The following is a 26,800-nucleotide window of genomic DNA, read 5'->3' on the forward strand; positions in this document are numbered from 1 at the left end:
TCACTGCTGGAGCTGCAAAGCCTCTACACCACCTGGTGTGCGTTAGTCCCCTCCCTTCCTGACCTCCTCCAGACGGTGAGGGTGGGGAGGTTCAGACAGAATAAGGCCCAAATACCAAGGCTGTGTGAGAAATAGTGCCTGAACATGTGTGAATTCCATTCAAGACCCTCATGGAAGATGCCAGCATTATGTATCACGGCTCCTTCCCACTGGAGCACCACGCCGATCACTAAAACAGAGTCGGCATAATGACCCGATGACTCAAAGCCAAGCAAGTCTCCAGATCTAACTCCCAGTTTACAAGTAAAAGAGGGGACAGAAGGACTTGTTCAGTGATACTATAGGGACATGACCAGCCAAACCCAGAACACGGGACATGGTGAAGGACAAATACACAGTTTCTTCAATAAACAGATTCCAGAAAAGAAGGTGGTGAGGGGGACCTGTAGGTTTAAGAAGTCCTAAGAAAACTACCTGCCAGGGGCGCCTGGGTGTCTCAGTGGGTTAAACCTCTGCCTTTGGCTCGGGTCATGATCCGGGGTCCTGGGATCAACCCCCGCATCGAGCTCTCTGCGCGGCAGGGAGCCTGCTTCCTCCTCTCTCTCTGCCTACTTGTGATCTCTGTCAAGTAAATAAATAAATAATCTTAAAAAAAAAAAAAAAAAACAGAAAAGAAAGAAAGAAAACTATCTGCCAGATCTGGGTCCAAGGTCAGACTGGACCCGACTTAAGCTGGGCTGGGTCCAGTAGGAGGCTTTGAATGAATAAAATTTCGTTTTAAGGCTGAACAAACAGGTTAACCCTACCAAAGATAATCTTGAAATAAAGGCCACAGTGCAGACCTTTTAACCTCGATAAGCTTAGCCATTTATGAGGTACCCTAGAGAAAAAGAGGTCTCAGCCAAGCACTCACCATAAAAAGTAGAGAGAAAATGATTTCTCCTGCCCTCCCGCCTCTGGTGACTGGGATGTGACCTGCCAGGACACCCCACTCGCTCCAGAGCATGCAGATGGGATCCTGGCAAAACTGGCAAAAGTCGGCAAAGGGTGAGAATTCTTGCCAAAGTCAGCTCTCCCAGATCTCTATCTGCACAGCCTGCTTGAGAGAGGAAGGTCAAATTTCATGTTTTCCTGTCCTTTCCAGATTCAGATTGGCAGACAAAAACATGTGTAACAATTAGGTCTTTGAATTGTGACTTGCAGATTTACTTTTGGGTACCCATTGGTTGTTGATGCTTTGTCTCTCTAAGGAATATCTACTGCCTTCTTATTTATCTGGTTTTGTGTCAGGTGGGGGCCCCCCAAAGCTGGCCAGACAGAGATGTGTGTTGCCCTCCATTTGCGGCTAGGGTCCTATCAACTATTGCCAACTCTCTGGAGAATTGTCTAAGTCTTCCTTTCTTTTGGTTATCTTTGGGAGTGGCTAGGGGAATTACTTTGGTGCGGCAGTATTCTTTGTACCCCCTTGGGGGGATGCCTCTTGCATCCAAGGGGTTGTTCAGTTCTGCTGGGAATATTGTTTCTGCCGGTTGAAACCTGATGAGATACTGGAAGGAATTTTTTTAAGTAGCTCTACGGTCAAAAGTTGGCCTAGTGAGAGCTGATAGCCAGAGATGATAGGAATATGTTTTTAGGATTTCTCACCTAAGCTAAAATCAAACTATAGACCCAGAGGAAAAGAAAAACATTCTGAAGTCTTTTGTGGAAGGATTTACTGCAGATCCAAATCTAGAACACGAGAACCTTTTGATTTTCACCTCGGTAGAAGACCTTCACCCTGATATAAAGAAGCAAACTGAAGATAATGTATGGAGATGGGAGGTTCCACCCCTTGATATCTTTAAGGCTAGATCCCAATTGTTTGCGGAATTAAGAGCAACTGTCCTTATCTCACAAATCTTTGCAAAACCAGCAACACACTCTAGAAACAATCCAAGTCTACCTATTACTATCTTCCCCCAAAACTCCCTATTCATCTCTGAATGCCTGCAGATATTGTAAAAGATCAGAACTTTGGAAAAAGAACTCGCCTGCTTTAGAGAAAATGAAGGAAAAATTTAAATAGCAAAGGCCCTACACTTCTGATAACAGAAAAATATACCCTAAAACTCCTAGAAGAAAACTTGCATTTCTTCTCTGTCCCAAGAAGATGAAAATATTACCTCATCCTTGAAATATAAAACACAGCCCACATTCACCTGAGACTGAAGGAAAAAAGGTGGGGAGAAGGAGGCTTTTTCAAAATATAAACACTTAAAAAATCTCACTCACCCCAAATCTAGCCCACAGCCTCCATAAGATTACTTGCCAAGGACAAATACAAGTTTTGCAGTCTCTTCCACAAATATTACTAAAAAGCGTTAGCCACCTGCCGTCTGACCAGATAAACTTTCCATCTGCCAGAAACAAAATGTGGATCCAACTGTCCTTCCATAAACTAGTGACTTTCGCAGTATCATACCAGTCCCACAGCTCAGATTTTAAAATGAAAGCTAGGAGATCTCTGTGTGCATTTGTCTGCATGTTGACGTATGTATACTGTAAGTGTGTGATTTGTCTTCTTCCTCCAGATGGTAATGCCAAAATGAATGTGTAAAGAGCTCTATTTAATTGGTTAAAGACAAACATGCATTATATCAATCAAGTGTACTCTCATAAATACAGAAACTAACAAATATTTTTTTTAAGATTTTTTTTTGTTTATTTATTTATTTATTTATTTATTTGACAGACAGAGATCACAAGTAGGCAGAGAGGCAGGCAGAGGGAGGAGGAAGCAGGCTCCCTGCTGAGCAGAGAGCCCGATGCGGGACTCGATCCCAGGACCCTGAGATCATGACCTGAGGCAAAGGCAGAGGATTTAACCCACTGAGCCACCCAGGTGCCCCTAACCCAAATGTTTTTAAAGCTTGTAAAGAAATCAATGAAACAGAAACCAAAAGAACAGTAGAACAGATCAACGAAACTAGGAGCTGGTTCTTTGAAAGAATTAACAAGATCACGAGACTTTCAAAAAGAAAAGAGAATGGACCCAAATTAAAAAAATCATGAATGAAAGACGAGAGATCACAACCAATACCAAAGAAATATCAACAATTATAAGAACGTATTATGAGCAATTATATGCCAACAAATTAGGCAATCTGGAAGAAATGGATGCATTCGTAGAGATGTGTCAACTACCAAAACTGAAACAGGAGGAAACAGAAAACCTGAACAGACCCATCATCAGCCAGGAAATTGAAGCAGTAATCCAAAATCTTCCAACAAACAAGAGCCCAGGGCTGGTTGCCTTACCAGGGGAATTCTACCAAACATTTAAAGAAGAATGAATACCTATTCTTCAGAAACTGTTTCAAAAAATAGAAATGGAATGAAAACTTCCAGAGTCTTTCTGTGAGGCTGGCATTACCTTGCTCCCCAACCAGACAAAAACCCCACCGAAAAGGACGATTACAGACCAATATCCCTGATGAACACAGGTGCCAAAATTCTCATCAAGATACTAGCCAACAGGATACAAGAGTCCATTGAAAGGATTGTTCACCACAACCAAGTGGGATTTTTCCTGGGCTGCAAGGGTGGCTCAACATCCCCAAATCAATGTGATACAGTACATTAATAAAAGAAGGGACAAGAACCATAAGATCCTTTCAATAGATGCAGAAAAAGCATTTGATAAAGTACAGCATACTTTCTTGATTAAAACTCTTCACAGTACAGGGGTAGAGGGAACATACCTCAATATCATAAAAGCCATCTATGAAAAACCCACAGCAAATATCATTCTCAGTGGGGGGAAAATTGTGAGCTTTCCCCGCTAAGGTCAGGAACATGACAGGGATGTCCACTGTCGCCACTGCTATTCAACATAGTACTAGAAATCTTAGCCTCAACAACCAGACAACAAAAAGAAATGTCCACAATAGCCAAACTATGGAAAGAACCCAGATGTCCATCGACAGGTGAATGGATAAAGAAGATGTGGTATACGTATACAACGGAATACTACTCAACTATAAAAAAAAAAGAAAGAAAGAAATCTTGCCATTTGCAACGACGTGGATGGAACTAGAGGGTATTATGCAAAATGAAATAAGTCAGTCAGAGAAAGACAATTATCATATGATCTCACTCATATACAGAATTTAAGAAACAAAACAGAAGATCATAGGGGAAGGGAGGAGAAAAATAAAACAAGATGAGACCAGGGTGGGAGAAGATGCATGAGAGACTCTTAATCATAGGAAACAAACTGAGGGTTGCTGGAGGGGAGAGGGTGGGAGGATGGGGTAACTGGGTGAGGGACATTAGGGAGGGCACACAATGTAATCAGTACTGGGTGTTATATAAGACTGACGAATCACTGAACTCTACTTCTGAAACTAATAATACATTGTATGTTAATCAATTGAAGTTAGATTAGAAAAATAAATACAATGTCAAAGATTTAAAAAAGAGAGAGAGAAATTAGGCCCTGCATGGAGCTCTGCACTGAACATGGAGCCTGCTTGGGGTTCTCTCCCTCCCTCTGCTCACCCCCCTCTTAATCTCCCTCCCACTCCCTCCTGGGATGGGTGCACACACCCTCTCTCTCTAATTAAAAAAAAGCTCCTAAAATCTTTTCGATAACTGGAAACCTGAGTTATACCGAGAAGAGCTAAATACTGGATATTCATTGACTCTCTAGATCACTTTCAAATAAAAGGAAATACTGAAACTAATTACTGAACCCAAGTTTATTTACCTGTGGTTTTCTTTTACAGAGGAACTCAAGATATTTGGGTCTATTTGTAAATATGTTCCAGGCCACACTGGAAAATTTATGGGGCATCTGGATGGCTTAGTCCATGAAGCATGTGCCTTCAGCTCAGGTCATGATCCTGGGGTCTTAGTATTGAGCCCCACATTGGGCTCCCTGCTGAGTGGGAAGCCTGCTTCTCCCTCTCCCTCTGCCCTTCTCCCCTGCTTGTGCTCACTCTCTCATGCTGTCTCTCTCTCTCTCTCTCAAATAAATAAATACAATCTTAAAAAAAAAAAAAAGGAGCATTTACTATTAGGAAGAATATCTGGAAATTATAAAATGTATTTATAAATTTGTCAGTCTACAATTTCTTACTTCTTAGTTTTCAATAGGAATTAAGGATTCCAATAATTAAGAATTCAAATTAATATATGTAATTAAGACTACTAGAAATAATAAGAGTTTTTAAAGCATGCTACAATATCAACGTATTCTGCTCTTGACAAGAGATTGTGAATGGTTTTTCTTTACCTTTTAAGTAATCTACCTGGAAAGCAAAGATTTTTGTCTTGCTAAAATAACTCACTGTGCTTAATGTTATCTTTCTCATGACTTTGATTACTTAAGAAAATATAGTCTTTTCAATAGTAAGAGACTGAAGTTTTGTTCACAACTATGTAACCTTCTATATTTGCCCTTAACATTGTCTATTGTCACTTTGACTAAATAATGAAGTATTAAATCATAACGATCTGTGATCCTACTTAATCAGATGTTCAAGCCTTTTGACATCTTCTAAAGTCAAATTCTTTAAAAGATTTTATTTATTTATTTGACAGAGATCACAAGTAGGCAGAGGCAGGCAGAGAGAGAGGAGGAAGCAGGCTCCCTGCTGAGCAGAGAGCCTGATGTGGGGCTTGATCCCAGGACCCTGAGATCATGACCCGAGCCAAAGGCAGAGGCTTTAGCCCACTGAGCCACCCAGGTGCCCCTAAAAACCAAATTCTTAATGGAGTTTTTTTGACCCCAAAGTAATTTTAAGATTTCCCAGAGGGTCCCTTCCAGATCTCAAAGGGACTCTCCCCTTGTAAAAGAGAGAGGTTAAATTGCTTAGGTTTACTTGGTATGCTCAAGTACATGGGGTTCATTGTCAAATAGGTGACAGCCCAACCAGGTGGTTAAGGACAGCCACTTGCTAGCAGCCCCAGGAAACTCAAGATGTCCTGGGGGCCTCATGAAGAGAGAAATTCACCCAAATCCATGGGTATTTTCAGGCTAAGTCTGACGGTGAGTCCTTAGCCTGGCTTCTGAGTCTGGAAAGGCTTTTAAAAGTCCAACCTAAGATTCCTTATGAAAAGTTCCAGCAGAGGTGCCTGGGTGGCTACTTACTTAAGTAAGTGTCTGAATCTTGGTTTAGGCTCAGGTCATGATTTCAGGGTCGTGCGATCAGGCCCTGCCTTGAGCTCTGTGCTCAGTGTAGACTTTGCTTGAGATTCCCTCTCCCTATGCCTCCCCGCCCCTGACAACTCATTGCAGCGAGCTTTCTCTCTCAGATAAATAAATAAATCTTAAAACAACAACAACAACAATAAAAAGTTCCAGCAAAGCAGATTTAAAAGGAGCCGATATAGTCAATCACTCATCTTGCTGCGCTTTCCACAAATAATCCGGTCAAATTTAACTTTTCAACTCATTTTGCAAACAGTTTAGTTTGCATGATTACCTTTGATAGAAATACGGGTGACTGGTTCAGAGAAACTAGTAACACAACCTTGCGGATGTCACATTCTACTCTTGTTCATCGTGTCTGAGAATTTGTTACATCCCTGTACACTGAACTGAATCCTCGATTCTTTGTGTTTCTTCAAATGTCTGGCTACACTTCCAGACTAACGTTTTCAATCTTCTCTCCCCCTTCTGATTTGGAATCACTACGAACAAAGACTGCCTTTGAATATCCCTGTAAGGGACCATACCAGGTCCTCCATACTGCCAAGAGGGCAGTTAAAGTTCAGGGACTTGAACCACGGGTCTCCCAGTTAAAAAGGGTTCCTCCAGACCCTTGGAAATGCACCCCACCTGGAGATATAAAATTAGTATCAACAAGGGAGGCTCCTCCCCATACACAGATGGCATCTTGAGGTGGACAGACCTCCCAAGGTCATGGATCAAGATCTTCACCTCCTGGGGGCCTTTTTGTCTTAGTCAATTAAGCATCTGACTCTTAATTTCAGCTCAGGTCTGAATCTCAGGGTCATGAGATCAAGCCCTGCACCAGGCTCCATGCTAGGTGTGGAGTCCATTTAAAAAAAAAAAAAAAAGATTTTCATCGCCAATATGAAGTCTTTATTCCTTTTTCCTTTTCATCACTTTTGTCTTCTCTCTGAACACATGGGAAGACGAAGCCTCCGAAGTGTGGTGCCTATCTCTGAATGTGTTGTTAAAGTAGCACCTACCCAACAAAACCCTTAGACTCCCTCCCCCAAATTGTTCTTGATAAGAGGACAGCCCTTGATTATCTTTTAGCTGAGCAAGCAGGTGTCTGTGCCTGGCCAACACCACTTACAGCACTTGGCTTAAGAAAGTGGCTCCTTCAAGGGGGTCTTTCTTTGACTTACTTGATGCTGATTGGTTTGCTTCTTGGATGCCATTGCCCCGAAGTGCCCTCTAGACACTGGAAATTATCCCGCTTGTAATAATCCTGGTGGTCTCCCTGAAACACTGTGGTGTTCTCTCTAAAGTTTTTCTTTTTTTTTTTTTTAAAGATTTTATTTATTTATTCAACAGACAAAGGTCACAAGTAGGCAGAGAGGCAGGCAGAGAGAGGAGGAAGCAGGCTCCCTGCAGAGCAGAGAGCCTGATGTGGGGCTCGTTCCCAGGACCCTTGGGATCATGACCTGAGCAGAAAGCAGAGGCTTTAACCCACTGAGCCACCCAGGCGCCCCTCTCTAAAGTTTTTAATGTATGTTTGTAGCCACTAACCACCAAGCAAATGATCTTCTTAAGACTGATTCATCAGAGGGGCACTCGGGTGGCTCATTCGTTAGCCGTGTGTCTTCCACTCAGGTCATGATCCCAGGGTCCTGGCCCAGCGTCCGCATCCGGTTCCCTGCTCAGCGGGAAGCCTGCTTCTCCCTCTCCCACTCCCCCTGCTGTGTTCCCTCTTTCACAGTCTCTCTCTCTCTCTCTCTCTGTCAAATAAATAAATAAAATCTTAAAAAAAAAAGACTAACTCATCAGAAAAGAAAGAAAAGGAACAGCTGACTTAAAGAATGTAAACTCAAGGTCATGACCTGCAAATACTCTGGAAAGATTTAGCAAAAAGACATAATAATCTGTGAATACCATACAGAGGATGAGGAAAAAAACAACCAAGAACTCCAGAGCTGGGAAAAGGACTAATGCCTTAAGTTTTGATCACATCTCTTACACTGAGAGCTGATCAAAAGGGGAGAATTGCTGAAAACAAAACAAATCCCCACAAGATAACACGACCAAATGGAGTCGCTTATGCCAGCCTCCACATCACCAAAACCAAGACTTACCTTTTTTTTTAGCTTCAGAGGCAGACATTAGTGATTCATCAGTCTCGTATCATACCCTGTGCTCACCGGTTACCCCATCCCCCTACCCATCACCCCTCGTGCAACCCTCAGTTTGTTTCCTACAGTTAAGAGTCTCTTATGAACCAAGATTTAACTAAATTACAGTTTGGGCTTTCCCAAAAATGGAATGTGAAACCAATCAGGACTTGCCTGACCAGCACTAGCCAGATGGGCTGGACAGACCCTTCCCATGCTCTCAAGGAAAGCGACCTTGCAACGACCAATCCCCCTATAACTTCCTCGTTCCTGTCCCATGTTGTACAGCTTCTCAGAGCTCATTTCTACCTGCTACTTTGGATACTGCCCAAATAGAATTGATTTTTGTTGGAGTAAACTCTTAAAGTTCTTAATAAGCCTCAATTTATATTTTAACAACAGTTTGCGATTAGTATGTTGGAGCCCGGACTCAGGCGTCCTGACTCCCAGTGGTCCCGCACACTCTCTGTGTAGATGACACCACAGAACTGTTATGGATTGAATGTATTCCTGAGAAAGCCTTTATGAAATATTGAGATGAGAATAATAATAATAATAATAATGTTATATTATTGTCTACACCACTTCTTTACCAAAAACAGCTACTTCCAGTCCACTGACCAATTTAAATATTGCCCTGAAATCCTACTTAGAGTTTACACTGGGGAAAAAGATGCTCCTTTGGCAAAATTACACTTCAGTTCAGTGTGCTCGTAGCACAGCTTAATGCGCCCTTTACAGAACATATCGAGGGGCCCCTGACTGGCTCAGTCAGTGGGGCTGGCGACTCTTGATCTCAGGGTCGTGCGTTCAAGCCCCATGTTGGGTGTAGAGCTTACTTCCAATAAATAAAAGAAAGAAGACACATACCTATTCTCTCACTGCAAGGAACACACCAGACAATAGGCCATGCATCCACTTCTTTTTTTTTTTTTTTAAATATTTATTTGACAGAGAGAAATCACAAGTAGGCAGAGAGGCAGGCAGAGAGAGAGAGGAGGAAGCAGGCTCCCTGCGGAGCAGAGAGCCCGATGCGGGGCTCAGTCCTGGGATCATGACCTGAGCTGAACGAAGGCAGAGGCTTTAACCCAGCCAGTCACCCAGGCGCCCCGTGCATCCACTTCTATCACAAAACACCCGGGGGAAAATGCCAGCCCACAGGGCTGACAGCTGGAGCCACTTACTATGATTGTTTGAACTCAGCTGACATGGTGAGGAGGGAGGACAGAGCAACTAATTGGTGACGGGGAGTGTTTCGTGATCATCCTTAAAGACGGCAGGGATAACGGGCGGGGGGGGGGGGGGGAGTCATTCAGTAAATTGCACGTTAGACTCTACATGTCACGTGCACACTGCAGACTTGAAATGACCCTCTTTGTAGGCTTCAGTGAGTCTAGTAGCTGTGCCCAGGGCAGAAAGCAGCCAGCAAGAGTGGGGGATTCTTCAAAACAGATGTGGTTCAGAATACTTGAGGCAGGCACAAATAAGAAACAAATGGGGTCGTTTTTACAAATGCAAACGGCTCTACGGAGAAGACAATGAAATCGCCTGCTGTTGCAAAAGCAAACCCCACGGGTGGGAGGAAGCAGGAATTTAAGGTAAAATTAGTTGGGGTAAAGAATGGAAAGGCAACATTAATGGAGTGTCTGCTGAGTCTGAGGTCCTTTACTAAAGCCGTCCGCCTTCTTCAAAATGTAATACAAGCATCCTTCTTTTCACATATGTAAAAAAGACAAAGAAATGAAACTCACTTTAGTTTAATGTCATATAGCCAGCAAGCCATGCAACCAAGATTTGAACCCACTCCTGCTCTTTCTGTTATATTTGGCTGCTAGTGCAGAAGATTCTTGAGCCAAAGTCATGGAAGTTGCAAAGTTTTGTTGGAAAGCCTGGGTAGCTAGAAACAGTGAAAAAACCAAAAGGGCCTCAGGAAAGAAAAGCTTGAGAAAGAAGCCCAGGAAACAGTCAGGTCCATTATACCATCAAGAAAGAGGCTGACTGCGGTGCCTGGGTGGCTCAGTTGGGTTAAGCCTCTGGGTCGGCTCAGGCCATGATCTCAGGGTCCTGGGATTGAGCCCCACATCAGGCTCTCTGCTCAGCAGGGAGCCTGCTTCTCCTTCTCTCTACCTACTTGTGATCTCTATCAAGTAAATCAATAAAATCTTTTTAAAAGAAAGAAAGGAAGGAGTTGACTGATTTCAAGCCTAGGACAACTAAGGGCAAGCCTAGGACAGCTAAGGGACCTGGGGCCTGACCTACTTTCGAGGTACTTTACAGGTTATGAAGCACCTTTATTCCAGTTATTGGAGTCAATCTAGTAAAGTAGGCATTAATATCATCTTCACTCTCCATTTCAGAAAAACTGAGTTTCAGTTTACAGGTCTTGCCTAAGATCATACACTAGAAATGCCAGAACAAAACTCTTGAGTCCAAATTGCAAATTTTTTCCGTTAACCCCACAGAGCCAGAGAAATGGCTCTGGCTTGAATTAGAAATAAAAACAAAAGTCTTAGCGTATAAAAACAAGGGACAACCTAGGGGTAATAGTTAAGAGATGTGTCAGTGTTTTTAACTTAATCCAGTTAACATCTAATGAGAGACTTTGGATGGCTCACCCATCTCTTCTGTACGAAATTACCTGAGGTACCTTCCAACATCTAAAAATGGTTGGAGTCTTCTAGTGTGTCTATCAAAAAGGGGGGAGAAATGTCCCTCAGGATTCCAGAACAGAAGACCGTCAGGGAAAGGGAGGAAGGGCTTGTCTAAACTCTCAGTCGCTGGGGAGAAGCAGGCTCCTCTTTGACACTTTGGAGGTAGATATTCGAAGTTGACCGAGTGGAGCCCCAGAAACTCCCCTAATGTGGATTACACCACTACTTAAATTGAACACCAGTCCCTTCATTTGAACATTAGAAATTACAGAGAAAGAATTAAGTTTCCATCTGAGTTTCCAGAATGAGCCGTATGTCAGTATCACCCCAAAGCCCCAGCCGATGAGGGCAAGCTTCCCTTTACAGAAGTACAGCAACTAATAAATGTAGAAAGCATGACAGAAACAGAAAAGCCAACAACAAAACAAACTAAAACACCACTTGGCAGCACTTAATTTAATAACTGATTCAAGCAAAAATCATCAATGGATACTAAGATTAATCGAAAGGTTGGAGGGAAAGAGGCAGCTACGTAAGGCTGAAGTTTCATCCCACAGCTTGCTCGGTGTTGGCAAGGGGGAAAACATGACAGACATGATCCGGCCGTCATCACACTAGCAGGAGCAGCTAGTAAACCAGACATCACTTGTTTCCTGATGTTATAACATACGTGACTTCACTCATAAAGTAGCCTAAGTAGTTTAACCTACTCTGTATTAAAAATACTAATATCCCAAATAAAAAATAAGCAAAGGACTTGAAAATGTTCTCCAAAGATATATAAATGGCCAATAAGCACATGAAAAGATGCTCAACCTCACCAGCCATCAGGGAAATGCAAATCAAAACCATAGTGAGGGGGCACCTGGGTGGCTCAGTGGGTTAAGCCTCTGTCTTCGGCTCAGGTCATGGTCTTGGGGTCCTGGGATCGAACCCCACATCGGGCTCTCTGCTCGGCGGGGAGCCTGCTTCCTCCTCTCTCTCTGCCTGCCGCTCTGACTACTTGTGGTCTCTGTCTGTCAAATAAAAAAATAAAATCTTAAAAAAAAAAAAACCAACCATAGTGAGATACCACTTCACACCCATTAAGTTGACCAGGATCAAAAGGTCAAGTGATAAGTTCAACAGAAGGCGCAGATAAATTGGAACCCTCATACATTGTTAGTGGGAACGTAAAATGGTGCAGCCACTTTGGAAAACAGCTTGATAGCCCCCAAAATGTTAAACAGAGTTACCATATTGATGAAGTTTGAGAATATAGGTGAGGTTCGGTGGGGTGGAGTCCAGAGCTGACGACCAAGAAAGAATTCTTGAGACACCTTTGGTGCAAAATGGTGGTTTATTAAAGCACGGGGACAGGACCCATGGGCAGAAAGAGCTGCTGCCCCGGGGTTGTGAAGGGTGGCAGTTATGTACCATGGAGTTGGGGGAGGTAAGGAAAAGGGAGGTTTCAACAGAACTTTCATATGCTAAAGAAGACCTACAAGACACCAGAGCCCTGGCCATTGCCAAGGTCTTTTGCCCTTTTTAGCAAGCTATTAACATTAAGGTAGTTGGGAGATTCCTAAAGAATGTGACTTGTGTCCCACCCAGGAGTGGGGGTGGGGGAGACCTGCAGGTGTCAGCTTTTGCTTTGTCCTCAGCCAGCCTTCTGTTCCCGCATCAATATGACCTAGTTTGGAGAAGAGAAATCGACCTCCACCCTCAAAATTTCTTCTGACTGGTCTAAGAATAAAATTGACACAAGACACATTAACAGGATAAAATTAATTTCGAATGAACAGGAGCACCATATGTGGGGGTCATGTTCCCAGACAGGAGGGTACAATGAGGCATACATGCCATTCTGCTGTAAGGAATGCGATAGGAGAGTAAGGACATTCACAGGACAATGACAGCAGAGGTTTGATCATTGGACGTTTGTCTTCCATGTAGATGAGTCACTCAGAAAAAAACTTATCTCTGATAAAAACTCTCATTCTGGGAAAGACTGCCAACTTACTTTCTTCTAGGTCGTTAAGGCAGGGACAAACGCTTTTCTTGAGCCCATTTGATCTTGACAGCTTTCTGCTCAAAATAACCCACGTCCTAAAGCGCACACTTTTAGGGAGACTTGTTTTGAACCCCACCACTTGCAATTCCGCTCCTTAGTACAGACCCAGGAGAACTGTAAGCAGATGTCCACACACAAACTTGTGCACAGATATTCATGGTGGTATCACTCATAAATCGCCAAAGAAGAGAAATAATCCGGATATCCATTAACTCATGAAGAGACAAAACAGCAATATTATTCAGCCATAAAAGAATAAATTACTGATCCATGCTACAACATGGACGAACCTTCAAAATGTTATGCTAAGTGAAAGAAGCCAGTAGTGAAAGATCACATATTGTATGACTTCATTTATGTGAAATGTCCAGAACAGGCAAATCCATAGAGATGGACAGGAGATTGAGGGGGGTATGGGGTTGTGACCGCTAAAGGATATGAGGTTTGTTTTGAGGGCAATCAAGATATTCCATAGCTAGACAGTGGTGGTGATTGTACAACTTTCTGAATATATGAAAAATCACTGAATTGTATACTTTCAAGGGGTGAATTTTACAGTGTGTGAATCCTATGTCACTAAAGCTGGCATTTAAAATGTCAAGGAGATATATAAAACCAGGGGTGGCTATGCATGTACCTCTGTTTGTGCATTTGAGAATCTCTTTGCAAGGAGATGAAAAAAAATCATCAACAGTGACTGCCTCTAGGGAGGGAAGTATGGGGCTCAAGGCCAGGGTGAGACGGAAATTTCTCTTTTCCCTGTTTTTACAAGTTGTTGGTGTTTTGTTTTTTTTTTAACCATTTGCATCTAGTTCAAAAATTAATTCAAAAATAAAATTGTAGGGCACCTGGGTGGCTCAGTGAGTTAAAGCCTCTGCCTTCGGCTCAGGTCATGATCTCAGGGTCCTGGGATCGAGCCCTGCATCGGGCTCTCTGCTCAGCGGGGAGCCTGCTTCCTCCTCTCTCTCTCTCTCTGCCCCTGCCTCTGCCTACTTGTTATCTCTGTCAAATAAATAAATAAAATCTTTAAACAAATAAAATAAAATAAAATTGTAAGTGTTTTCTAAAGGAAAAAAAGACTTTAACCTGAATCTTTTCAAGATGGCCAGTTTTCAGAAAATACAGAGATGGAATTAAGAAGCCAAACCCCGTTGCAGAGAACAGTGGAATGCAGAGGGTGAGGCATCCTACAGGACAACAGGCAGTGATTCTTAAATAAACTGATGAATCAAATGGGAGGCTCAAGATTAAAAGAGACTAAAGAGGGACCCCTGGGTGGCACAGTCAGTTGAGCCTCCTTTTGGTTTCCACTCAGGTCGTGATCTCAGGGTCGTGAGATGGAGCCTCTGTCGGGCTCTGCGCTCAGTGCAGAATCTGCCTCAGATTCTTCCTCCCTCCCCTGCTGCCCTCCCCCTTGTGTGCATGAGTGTCCATGCTCTCTGTCTCTTTCAAATAAATAAAATCTTTTAAAAAACCAAAAAACAAAAAACAGACTAAAGAGACATAGTCACGTGGAATGCTTGTCTTTCTTTCGACCCATCTGAGTAAGTCTAGCTGTAAAGGGCAGCTTCGGGAATACTGGAGAACTCTGATATGGAAGGGACATAAACTGATAATAGGGAATTATTATTGATTTTGTTATGTGTGATAGTGTTAGGCTGGTTATATAGAGAAATGCTTATTATTTTAGGACCACGCACTAAAACATTCAGCGATGTAAATCACGAAGACTGTAATTTACCTTGGATACACCAGCAAAGGGAAATTAGTGAAACAAATATGGAAACTGCAAGCAACTGCTATTAGGTAATGTGCCTGTGGGTGCCCATGGTATTATTTTCTCCCCTTTATGTGTGTGTTCGAAACATTTATAATTAAAAACTAAATGGAAGAAAAAAATTTACTTGAGGACAAAAGCAGTTATGGAACCTGCTCCCAAGGGGCTAAGAACCAGCTTCCCTCACACGCAATGCAGAGGTGAGCAGGGGTCATGCCGTGGGGAGGGGTTTGATGCACTGGTGGGTCCTCTCGTGTGTCGTGAGCCGTGGATGCACACGTGACCTTCAGAGACCATTGCGCAATGCCCCGCAGCACTGCAACCCCACAATCCTACCCCGAAGTCTGTACAGAACAGGGGCTCTTAAGATACCGTCAAGTAAATAAATGAATGGAAAGAAAAAGAAAGGAAAAGAAGAAAGTGTTATCCAATGTGGCACAGTAAAAGACCACAGAACTGGCAGCCCCAGGATCAGAGTTGGAGCGCCAGCCCATACTAACTAGGTAAGTGAATTCTGACAAGTCCCAAAGCTGTGCAGGTCACTCTGCTGCTCCACAATAGGAAGCTCATCCCATGACCCGCCTGAGCTACCTCGCAGGGCTGCTGTGTGTCTCAGATGAGATAACATGCGAGCAAGACCCCTTGCTCCCACCTTCCAGAGAGGTCTGGACCCTACCACGGCCACCACCTCTCATCTGGAATTCTCTCTTCCTCCTCCACCCTGTCCCCCCAAATGCTCCGCCTGGGAGACAGCATAAATTTCTAAAACTTTTTATAACCAGACGACAAACATGGGCAAATTTCAACACACACAGGAGACCAGCAGCCGAACACCCGGACACTCATCCATGAGCTCCTGAGATTACCAACAGCCTCCCGTTCTGGATTCACCCAACCCGCCCCACACGTGTGCATGTTTATTTTTTCTTTTTTGAAGTATTTTAGATTTTATTTAAAAAATAAATTTTATTTTATTTAATAAAATCTCAAACATCAAATCATTTCACTTGTCAATCTTTCCCTAGGCATCTCTTCTAAAAAGCAATGGGTCTCAAAGATGTCCTTTCATGGCTACTTTGTTTCAATCAGGACCCAACAAGGGCCACTTGGTTAACATAATTCTTAAATCTCTTTTAATCTATAGGGGTTCTCCCTCCTTTTTCTCCCGTGCCATTTCTTTTTGTTGAAGAAAGTGGGAATCTTCTCAAAATAAATCATGTCTCTCCTCTACTTAGTAAGCTCTAATGGCAACCTCCTGCTTAACAGAATAAGATGAAAAATGCCTAGAATTCATTCACTCATTCATTCAATAAATCATAACAGAGCGCCCACTGGGTGCCACGGGTTGCTAGCAAACCAGGGGACAGGGGCGAATAAGGCACGCCAAACCCTGCTTTCCCAGGGCTTAAGCTCTAGGGGGAAAGAGAGCCAACAAACAGGTAAGCGAATAAATGAACGGCCTGGTTGTTAGACAGGGATGCAAGCCATGATGAAAATAAGGCAGGACGGGAAAACAATCACAAAGGGGATCTGCGTGTGAGCAGAGCCCACACAAGAGGAAGGTGCGGCCACGGGACATCAGGGCCATCTGTCCCAGGCAGAGGGAAGCCGAGTACCAAGACCCCGATGGGACAAGCTGGCTGCGTGGTGGGGGCAGAGAAGGCAAGCGGGTGCAACTGGAGCCTGGCTGGTGTGGAGAACCAAGAGGGGTGGGGGCCGGACACCAGCTGGGTGGGGCCACGTGAAGCTCTGGGGGCGCGGTGGGAAGTTCGGAAGCCCTGCCCTGCGCAGTGCCCCTGGGGGAGGGCTCCGACCGGGGTGACAAAGTCTCATTTAGCTCTGCCGGGTCCTTCTGCAGGACCGCCCTCTCACATTCTGGACTTTGTGTCATTCCTGTGATGTCACAAGCGCCTTCTCTCGACACTCACAATCTCATACACGGTTACGTTTCCTCCGTTTGAACCACAGTCCTGGGCCTGCCTTCTTCCCAGGGCTCAGCTTTACTCATCCTGTAGTTCCAGCTGGGCTGGGAAAGTTCTTCCCTCCAGCTAGCTCAGGTACCACCACAACATAAGGACAGACGTCTCCCTTGTAGCACACCTCACAGGGGCAATTGGCCAATTATCGGTTTAATGTCCGTCTTCCCCAGCGGGCTGAAAACTCCGTGAGCGCAGAAACAAGCTGATGTTGTTTCGGTCTGTATCTCTGAAGCCTCGCATGGTGCCTGGAACAGCAGGCAGCAGATGGAGTGCTTGCTGCATGAATAGAGAGCCTATCCTACCTAACACCGCACCGCATCTTCCGAGAAATAATATCCAGTGTCTGAAATAGTGCCTGTAACTATTCAACACCGGGTCACTCAAAGAATATTAAAAATCCAAAATCTGGGGCACCTGGGTGTCTCAGTCATTAAGCATCTGCCTGACCTGAGCGGAAGGTCATGACCTGAGCGGAATGATCCCAGATCCTGGGATGGAGCCTGGCACTGGGCTCCCTGCTCAGCAGGAAGCCTGCTTTTCCCTCTCCAAATCCCCCTGCTTCTATTTTTTTTTTTTTAAGATTTTATTTATTCGGGGCGCCTGGGTGGCTCCATGGGTTAAAGCCTCTGCCTTTGGCTCAGGTCATGATCTCAGGGTCCTGGGATCGAGCCCTGCATCAGGCTCTCTGCTCAGCAGAGAGCCTGCTTCCTTCTCTCACTCTGCCTGCCTCTTCTGCCTACTTATAATCTCTGTCTGTCAAATAAATAAATAAAATCTTAAAAAAAAAAAGATTTTATTTATTCATTTGACAGACAGAGATCATAAGCAGGCAGAGAGGCAGCCAGAGAGAGAGGAGGAAGCAGGCTCCCCGCTGAGCAGAGAACCCATGTGGGCTTGATCCCAGGACCCTGAGATCATGACCTGAGGAGAAGACAGAGGCTTAACCCATTGAGCCACTCAGGTGCCCCCTCCCTGCTTCTGCTCCCCCTCTTGCTGTCAAAAAAATAAGTAAAATGTTTTTTAAAAATCCAGAATTAGATGGGGCTCAGAGCTAATCTTGTCAAGCCTCTTCATTTTATAAGTAACAAGGCCAGAAACAACAAGAGGGTGAGAAATGAAGGGATTTGGCCTCAATTATAAGCTGAACAACGGGGTGCCTGGCTGGCTCAGGTGGTAGAGCACATGACTCCTGATCTCGGGGTTGGGGGTTCAAGGCGTTACCTCCATGGAACAGATTGGCTCATTTATGAGATCGAGAATAATTGAAAGAGCTGATGCTTCTGGTCTGTGTTTATATAGGTAAGTTGCACTCCAGTTACACTAGGAACACAGCGTATGGCCTGAAAGCTGAAACACTATTTGTACAGGATGCTTTCTCTTGCCTTGCTCTACGTCCCCATACATTAAGAAATTCCAGGGAGCTGGGATGCCTGGGGGCTCAGTTGGTTAAGCCTCTGCCTCTGCTCAGGGTCCTACGATGGAGTCCCATGTCAGGCTCCTTGCTCAGTGGGAGGCTGCTTCCCCTTCTGCCTCTGCCCCTCCCCATGTTTGTGCTCTCTTTCAGGCACCCACACGGGCAAGTTCTCAAATAAATAAATAAATAAATAAAATCTTAACCAAAAAATCCAGGGAGTATTCACCTTCACAGATTTTATGGTTCTGCACATTTGTGTGTAAAAGTACAAAAGACATGTTTTCATAGAAGCCTCTGACAGAGCTAGCATGAGCCTGTTACATATGAAACGTCCTTCTCAAAAGTTACATCAAAAATATAGCACCGAGGGGCACCTGGGTGGCTCAGTGGGTTAAGGCCTCTGCCTTCCACTCGGGTCATGATCTCAGGGTCCTGGGATCCAGCCCCGCATCGGGCTCTCTGCTCCGCGGGGAGCCTGCTTCCCCCTCCCTCTCTGCCTGCCTCTCTGCCTGCTTGTGATCTCTGTCTGTCAAATAAATAAATAAAATCTTTAAATATATATATATATATATAGCACCGAAGTACTACAAGAATAAAATAGAGAATGAAGGTTTTGACTTTAAACACACACACACTCTCTCTCTCTCTCTCAGCTATCAATGAAGAAGAAAGCCCGTAGTTTGAGAGCACATTACCACACAATAAGCAGTTTAAGTACGTTAATTCAGGGATATTCAAAACTCCACGAGAAAGGCAGTGATGTCTCTGCTTTCCAGATGAACAAACCACGACTTTCAGAGGTTGGGTAACTTATCCAGGATCCACAAGTCAGTGGCAGAAGGGAGAGTCCAGACCACACATATCGGGCTGCAAAGACCTCCCTTTTTCTGCATCACTTACTGATAGTCCAGGTGAACAGCTAAAATGAAAATGAAGACAGACGAACATCTGTCAAGAGGTAAGCTCCAAATCAGACAGCGCCAGCGTTCAGAGAGTTTAAGGACTGAGAGATGAATGCAGTCGCTGGCACGAGTCAGGTAGAAAGAAAGAAGGACTTAACGTTGATTCTGAGAGAAGGGCAGAGAATCTGAGAGGTAAGAGGTACATTAAGTGGAAGAATTAAAGAATAAGCAAAGGGCAAAAGTAAGGCATAATTTACTCTCTGCAAAGAGTTAAGACAAAGCTAGAAATGAAGCCACAATGGTAGGCTGAGGCTCTGAACCCAAGCCAAAGAGCCCACAGTGGCATGGGGAGGGTACTAAAGAAGCTGAAAAGAAGCTGGCAAGCTTCACTGCCGACACGACAAGAAAGATACGGATGGGAGGGCCTGCCATGAACGTGAAGGCATCACGGGGAACCGAGCACCATGTTTGTTATTCAAGCCAATGGGCAACTCACAGTCTTCACCTTTGGGGCCCATTTAACATGACGGTTCACTCTCTCCCCCTGGATACACTTTCCTCACTTGGCTTCCAGGACTCCTCCTCGTTGTGTAGCCCTGTCAGCCTCCATTGCTGTCTCCTCTTCTCCCTGATCTGTTGGAGGCCCCCTGGGACCTCCTCTATCTACATATACTCCCGTGGTGGGGTTCATTTAGTTCTCTTGTTTTAGATACCATCTATCTGCCAAGGACTTCCAAGTTTACAGTCAAAGTCTAGGATTCTCCTCTAAATTCCAGACTCCTACCCAACTATCCACTCCATCCCAGACCCCTGACATTTGTGGTATATCACCTATATAATTTACTTTATTGTGTTTGCTCGTTATTTTCTTGGTCCCATTCCCTTGCTAGAATGTAAGCTACTTGAGGATAGGATTCTTTGTTTTGGTCACTTGTATTTTAAATGCCTAAAATAGTGCCTGGCTCTTGATAAGTATTTGCAGAATCAATGGATAAAGGGATGGCATAAGGTAGCCTCGAGCCATGTAAGAACCCTCACAAGGCACCACAAGCAAGGAAAAGCAAGTGGCAGTGAAAGTAGCTGAGGGGAGGAGGGACGTGAGTACTTCTCCGTTTGCCACGTGGAACCTCAAGTGACCAGACAGGCATTTGGGTGAAAACATCTGGTAGGGTTTTGGAATTCTGGGACCAGTGTTTATTAATTATTTCTTCATCTGAAAAGAAGGGAGGGTTGTTTTCAGGAGTAAGTAACCTAAAACTAGCAAGTCCCTGACACACGGAGATACATTCACCCAATAATTGTTTTCCTTCTCGGGGACCGTTCATTCCCTCAGCCAGGTGCCGGGGATGGCACAGACCACATAGCTCCTGTGCACATTCCCATCCATTCCCCTGTTCACTCTGGCCATCACACTGGGTCCCCCTGGACTCTTGGACATGCAGCCCTCCCTTGTCAGCCCTCTTTGAGGACTGCCTCACCCGGGGCCACACTTTGTTCCAGGGCAGCCCTTACCCAAGGACTAACTGATCAACCGACCGATCACTGTGAGGCACCGTGAGTCTTCTAAGACCTAAAAGCTTGGGGAAGCCATCCCACTTCAGAGCTCCCAGGGGTTGGCTGAGCCCTGTGCCTAGACTGCCAGCCACTCAGCGTCAGCCTCTACTCAGTCCCTCTGCACCTCCCTCCCCTCCAGAGGTGTGATGTGAAGTGCTCACCCCTCCCAGTGAAATAACCTGCCTGCTGATCTCCACTTCAGACTCAGTTTCCTGGCAACCCAACCTGTGGCAGACAACATCCAACAGAGCTCTGGGATTCTTTCTCATTGAAATGCAGATTAAACCTACCGGGACTGGGAGGGTACGGTTTGACCAGAAAGCCTTTTTTAGCAATAGATTTTTCTAGGTTTTTAGAATGGGATGTGGTTAGTCTGATGCCACAAATAAAGGGGGAGGAGGTCCCAAATTTAACAAAAGAATTCAGTGAGTCTGTTATGAAGGAAAAAATTTTATTTTTTTTTTTAGATTTTATTTTATTTATTTGACAGAGATCACAAGTAGGCAGAGAGAGAGGGAGAAGCAGGCTCCCCAATGAGCAGAAAGCCAGATGCGGGGCTTGATCCCAGGACCCTGGGATCATGACCTGAGCTGAAGGCAGAGGCTTTAACCCACTGAGCCACCCAGGCGCCCCCCCAAAAATTATTTTTATTTTCAGTAACCCCTAACTGGTATTTAGCATTTCCTTCCATTATGAATGCAGGGAACAAAGTATAGCAGTAACTCTTAATGACCTCACCACAAAGAGAAATCCCAGATATTCACATGGCACGTTTTAGTCACAGCAGTTGTCTTCAAATATTGTTTACTGTCCAGACAATGTTGAAAATTCAGTAATTATCTGACCCCCCACTGGACACTTTGTTACACCTAACTATTTAATAACGTTAGAAATAAGCACATATGGGGTGCGTGGGTGGCACAGTTGGTTAAGGGTCTGCCTTGGGCCCGGGGCATGATCTTGGGAGTCCTGGGATGGAGTCCCGCGTCTAGCTCCCTGCTCAGCGCGGAGGCTGGTTCTCCCTTTGCTCCTCCTCCGCTCCTGACTGCCCGCTCGCTCTCTCTCTCTCTCTCTGTCTTGCTCATTCTCTCAAATAAAAAGTAAAATCTTTTTTTTAAAGTAAGCATATATATTATTACTCCAGGCACTTTTTGTTTTAATATTTTTATCTGGATTTCAACATAATGACTTCCTGGGCAATCCTGCAGATTTTAGTTTATGTAATTAAAAATGTAATGGCAGGACAGACTCCAGCCGCTGTCTGTGCCCCCCCGCGCCCCCCTCTGGAATGCGCACCGCGTTCTATGAAATCCACATGGCGCGCGGCTGGGGAAGGCGGCGGCACGGAAGGACTTCACCGAGGTGACAGCGTCCCCGGGCCCGGCCAGTCCCGAGAGGGCTCCAAAGAGCCAAAGGCCACCCGGGCCCGCTCCCCGGCGGGGCCCCCCATGGTGACAACACTCTGCTACAGGAGACTGGACCCCCGGGTCGCCCTGCTTTCCCAGCCCGAAACCCTGGACGGAAACGAGCTCAGCCGGGAGCAGACTCACTGCCAGGACAGGTTCGGGGTCGGCGCGCAGACGCCGGCTCCCGCGGTCCTTCCCTGCCCCGGCACCCACGCAAGTCCCCGGGCCCGCGCGGCGCCCGGGACCCCGCTCCGGCCTCTGCCTTGCGAAGGCTCCGCGCCCGCGCCGGGCTCCCCCCGGACCGCGTCCGGTCCCCGCAGGCCCAGGACGGCGGCGAGACGAGGCCCGACTTCCCGGCGGCGGTGCCGCCCACAGCTGCCCGAGGGGAGACTCCGCCCGGGGTCCCGGGGTCCCGCGATGCCTGCGCTTCCCGGTCGGGCATGGCGCGCGCGAGGCCGCGCAGACGGGGCTCCCCACACCCGCGTGCTCCTCCGGCGACAGCGGCGCGGAGACGTCGGCCGCCCCGGGGAGGCGGGGAGCCCGCGAGGGCCCGGAGACCCCGCGCCCCCGCCCACGACCGTCCGGCCCGCGGGCGTCCCAGTCGGCCCCCGGCTCCCTTCAGACCGCGGCTCGGCCCTGCGCTTTCCTCCCCCGCCGCCCCCGCCGCCGGCCCCGAGGTCGCACTCACATAGACCGAGTCGATGCCGGATTTGTCGAAGAAGCGGAGCGGCCACCTCAGCTCCAGGGCTGGGGAGACGCGGTCGTCCCCCGCCTCCAGCTCCCGGTCCCCGTGTCCCGGGCCGAACGGGAAGAGCTCCTGGCGGCTCAGGCAGCTCCCGGGCCCCGCCAGCAGCAGCTGCAGGAGCAGCGCCCGCGTCCACGCAGCCCCGCTCCGGCGCATCGCGGCCAGCGTGTTCCCGAACCGAAGTCCTGCAAACCTGGCGGCTCCGCGGGCCAGTCTGAGGAAGGCGGAGACGTAACAGGACGCCCCTCGGCAGCCCCTACGCGCCTCCCTCCTCCCAGAGTCCCCACCCCGGGAACTAGGGGAGGGGAGCGAGGGGCGATGGGGCGCGCCCCGCCCCGTCCACAGGGCGCGCCGCCGAGGCTGCCCAATGGCCGCGAGGGGGAGGGCGAGGGGCGCCGCCGAATCCCCCTGCGGCTCGGGTGGCGTAGCCCTCCACCCCCCGAGGTCACGGGCGCTGGTGGCCGCGATTCCCGAAACCTACCCGGTTGCCACGGAAGAGCAGGGCGCGGGGCTTTGCGCCACGGTCCTCGGGTCGGGGATAAGGCAGACGGCGGGCTGCGTGGAAATGCTCCGGATTCAGGAACACCGCCGCCCCCGGTGCTGCTGGCGGCGTCCGGAGGTCGGACTCGCTGGGTCAGACTCTGGTGGGCAGAGGGAGTAGGTGCCGGAGTGAGTGAGGAGGGACGGGACCAGGAGCGTGTTCCTTTATTCATCCCGTTTCTCAACGTTATCGAGCGCCAGACCGCTGCTTGGTGACGTGGAAGTTCGGCCAAAACATGGGGCCCCACCCTCCGAGACCAAGTCACGCGTGTGTAAGATGATGTGGTGTGAGGTGGGGTGGGGTCCCCAAATAATAAGGGATATTAGGACTGGAATAATGGGCCAAGGAGAGCTTCCTGAGGGATGTGGGGATCAAACCAGGTCTTCTGGAAAGGGTGAAATTTCATCAGAAGACTGGGGAAGGGGCGTTCTGGAAAGTGGAGCTGTGGGTGGCTTGCCTTGACTCACGGCACCATCCCCCATCTGAGAATTTGGAGAATGGCTGTCGGAAGGGAAGCCTTAATACCAAACCTGGCAATCTGAACTGGCTCTAACACTCAGAGAGCCACTATGGAGAATTCCCGACAAAGGGAGATAAGGCTTGTCAGTGGTGTCCTAACTAATGGGTAGATCATTAATTTGGTTTTGGGAAGTCATCAGAGGGCTGTTGAAAGGGAAACAGTGGTGGGGGGCACTGAGAAAGGAAAAGGTGGAAATTGAGAAATATTGAACCTAACGGCCATTACAATGAAAGGAAGACTGAGACCTGATTATGATTTTGATATTGGGGTTAGGGAGAGAAGTTAGAATTGGGTGTAAGGTTTTAAGCCTGCGGGATTGCAACACCGGCCTGTCTTCTGAAGTCAGGGTGGATGACCAGGAACAGTGGGAGTTGGATATTCGTTTGCTGCCAGACCTCTTAACCTGGAGAGGTCAACAGGACACTTTTGCTGCCTGTCACCATCTAAAATTAAGGACCTAGGACCCAATTTGAAAGAAGTCTCCCAATAAACAGCAAATTCAATATAATACTTAAGGAGCATGAGTCCCGAACCAGTAAAAAAAAAACAAAACAACAAAACAACAACAACAACAACAAAACATAAAAAGCAAATGAAATCCACCCTTGAAACATAAAGTCTTTGATCGACTCTGGACGTCTTTTTCTTTTAAATTCATTAGCCGGTACAGAAAACATTAAGTTTCTGCAGGTATCAATTTGTTTTGCAACCTTAATAACCTTAGGAGACAGAGACCATCCCCATTTGACTGAAGAGGGGCATAGAGATTCAGAGAGGTTTAAATCATTTTGCTAAGGTCACACAGCTGAAGCCTGCGGGTGACCCACAGGGTTCAGCTCCAGGACCACCTTAACCACCACATTCAATGGCTTTTGTATTGCATTTTTTCCTCTCATTAAAAAGTGACTAATGCCGCTCACAATCTGTTTCCTTCTACTCCTGACTCCCTCCCGGAACTGTAGCGTTGGGAGCCCCTGTCGCCCGCCCCAGAAGCACTTCCTGACTGTACTCCACGCCATCCTGAGCTTCAACTGCTGCATTTCTGGGCTTCCAGGCCCCAGCACCGCTCATTGAAATTGCCAAGGACTCTGTCTGGAGGTTCCTCTCGTCCTCTGTGCTCACCTGCACACAGCGGGCCCAGAACAGCCCACCAGCCTTTACTGTCCTGGGCCTCAGACTCTCCTCCTTCAAACCCCAACCTTCTGTCTCACTTCAGAGCTGCCTAAGCAGAAGCTGTTTGGGCCTGGAATGCTCTCACCCCTCTCACAAATTCTCTCCGTTTTTGGTGCTCAGACAGCTTCCGAAGCTCCTATTGGCTCATGGAATTTTCCTCGGTTCATGCAAGAGCGAGAGCGGTTCTCCAGTGTCCTGTTCAAGGCACCAAGCCCATTAAGACAAAATCCCTTTTGAGAGCAGCTCCCAGTCTATTGAAGAAGACAGACTAACAGTAACACGGTGAGATGTTAACTCGTTTTAACAGAATTCATGCTCGATCAGCTGCTGAGGTTAGTAGCCTCAAGCCGATGTGGGGAGATGAGATTTGCAGAAGTTAGATGATGCGCCCAGTTTTGTAGTTAGTGCAAGAGCCCGGATTTGAAAGTTTTCAAATTTCACTGTACCTGAAACCAAAGCTAATAGTCTTTCTGCTATGCCCTTCTGACTTTCTAGAAAAGGAGAGGTTTCTCCCTCAGTTTCCATCCAAAGCTATATCGACTTTGTTGTTTCTACATTATGTTCATGCTCCGTTTACATGTTCGTTTATTTCATCAGAATGGTCTTGCTCCACTAAGTCTAGTAGATACTGTAAACTGTCTGCCTTTTCCTATTTATAGCCTGCACTCATTGCAAGTCCCTGGGGACTGCGGAATGTGACATCTACACTGTGCCTCTGACTGGGACGATGTGGGCTGGATGCCAGCCACTCCTTTAGGATTTCTAGTTTTAAATACACTTAAATACAAAATCTTCATCACAGAATACTTAATTTTATGTCGTGTCCTGGTTATTTTCTAAGTGTATATAATAATTATATGTTTTTCTCTAGTTGTTTCATGTTCTCCCCCCCCCCATAAACTCTTTGGGGGAAGGCTCACGTGTTCTGTTCTTTTCCAGAGTTCGCAGAACCTCATCTAATGCTGTGTTCACACCGATAAAAGTTAATAGTTTGAAAGCTCAGGAGTACTTTCAAGAGACATTTGATATCTGGCATAGCATATGTACCCACAAGGACATAATATGCCAGGGTTTTTTAAATTATCTTTTATTAAACCCAGCACTTTAGAGACTTGTACTTTTTCACTGAGTACTATCTTCCGGATGAGACAGGAAGACAAAATTCAGGAAGCAGGCCATATCTATAAGAAACCAGTTAAACTTTCTATGTGGTTTATTCAGACAAAAGTCCAGGCAACTGAGTGGGGAAATAGCTCAATTAGCTATTTCACTAAAAAAGACATCTGTTGTAATCTCATTCTCCTGTGAGGTTTGGCCACTGACCACATATGGTCATGGAGGATTCCTTTATTTACTAGATGTTATGGAGAAATAAATTTGTTAGTGTTCCAATTCCAGGGAAATTCACCTAATTTGTGAGTAAGATGATCACTATTTTAAACAATTTAACTTCAATTCTTATCTCAGATAAAGACGATATAAATGAAATAACCATCCTCTAACAAAGGAAGACAATTATTTGGGAGAATATTTCTGTAACTATATCAGGTTCCAAAACAATGTACATTGCAAGGCAATATCATAGGAAACTATTAGGAGATTGATCCAAAAAGTTTATATTTATGGCTTCTCAGCTCCGATTCTTAATTATCACTTTCTAACAATGGATTTTCATATGATAATCACTTTTCCCCAACCTTTATTGAGGTAAAATTGGAAAATAAAAATTGTATACATTTAAGGTGTACAATGTAATGATT

At 46.0% G+C, this 26,800-nt stretch overlaps 1 protein-coding gene across 1 annotated transcript in view; it reads right to left on the reverse strand.

The window, feature by feature from the left end:
• Window positions 1-23,072, reverse strand: part of NID1 (nidogen 1) — an 87,264-nt gene extending 64,192 nt beyond the window's left edge. The window contains exon 1 of the mRNA XM_046027260.1: window positions 22,750-23,072. Coding sequence (XP_045883216.1) covers window positions 22,750-22,962 — 213 coding nt within the window. The 5' untranslated portion in view covers window positions 22,963-23,072. The remainder of the gene's footprint in view (window positions 1-22,749) is intronic.
• Between the last annotated feature and the right edge of the window lie 3,728 nt (window positions 23,073-26,800).

Source organism: Meles meles, chromosome 13 (assembly GCF_922984935.1).
Source record: "Meles meles chromosome 13, mMelMel3.1 paternal haplotype, whole genome shotgun sequence".
In the NCBI taxonomy this organism is placed as follows: Eukaryota; Metazoa; Chordata; class Mammalia; order Carnivora; family Mustelidae; genus Meles; species Meles meles.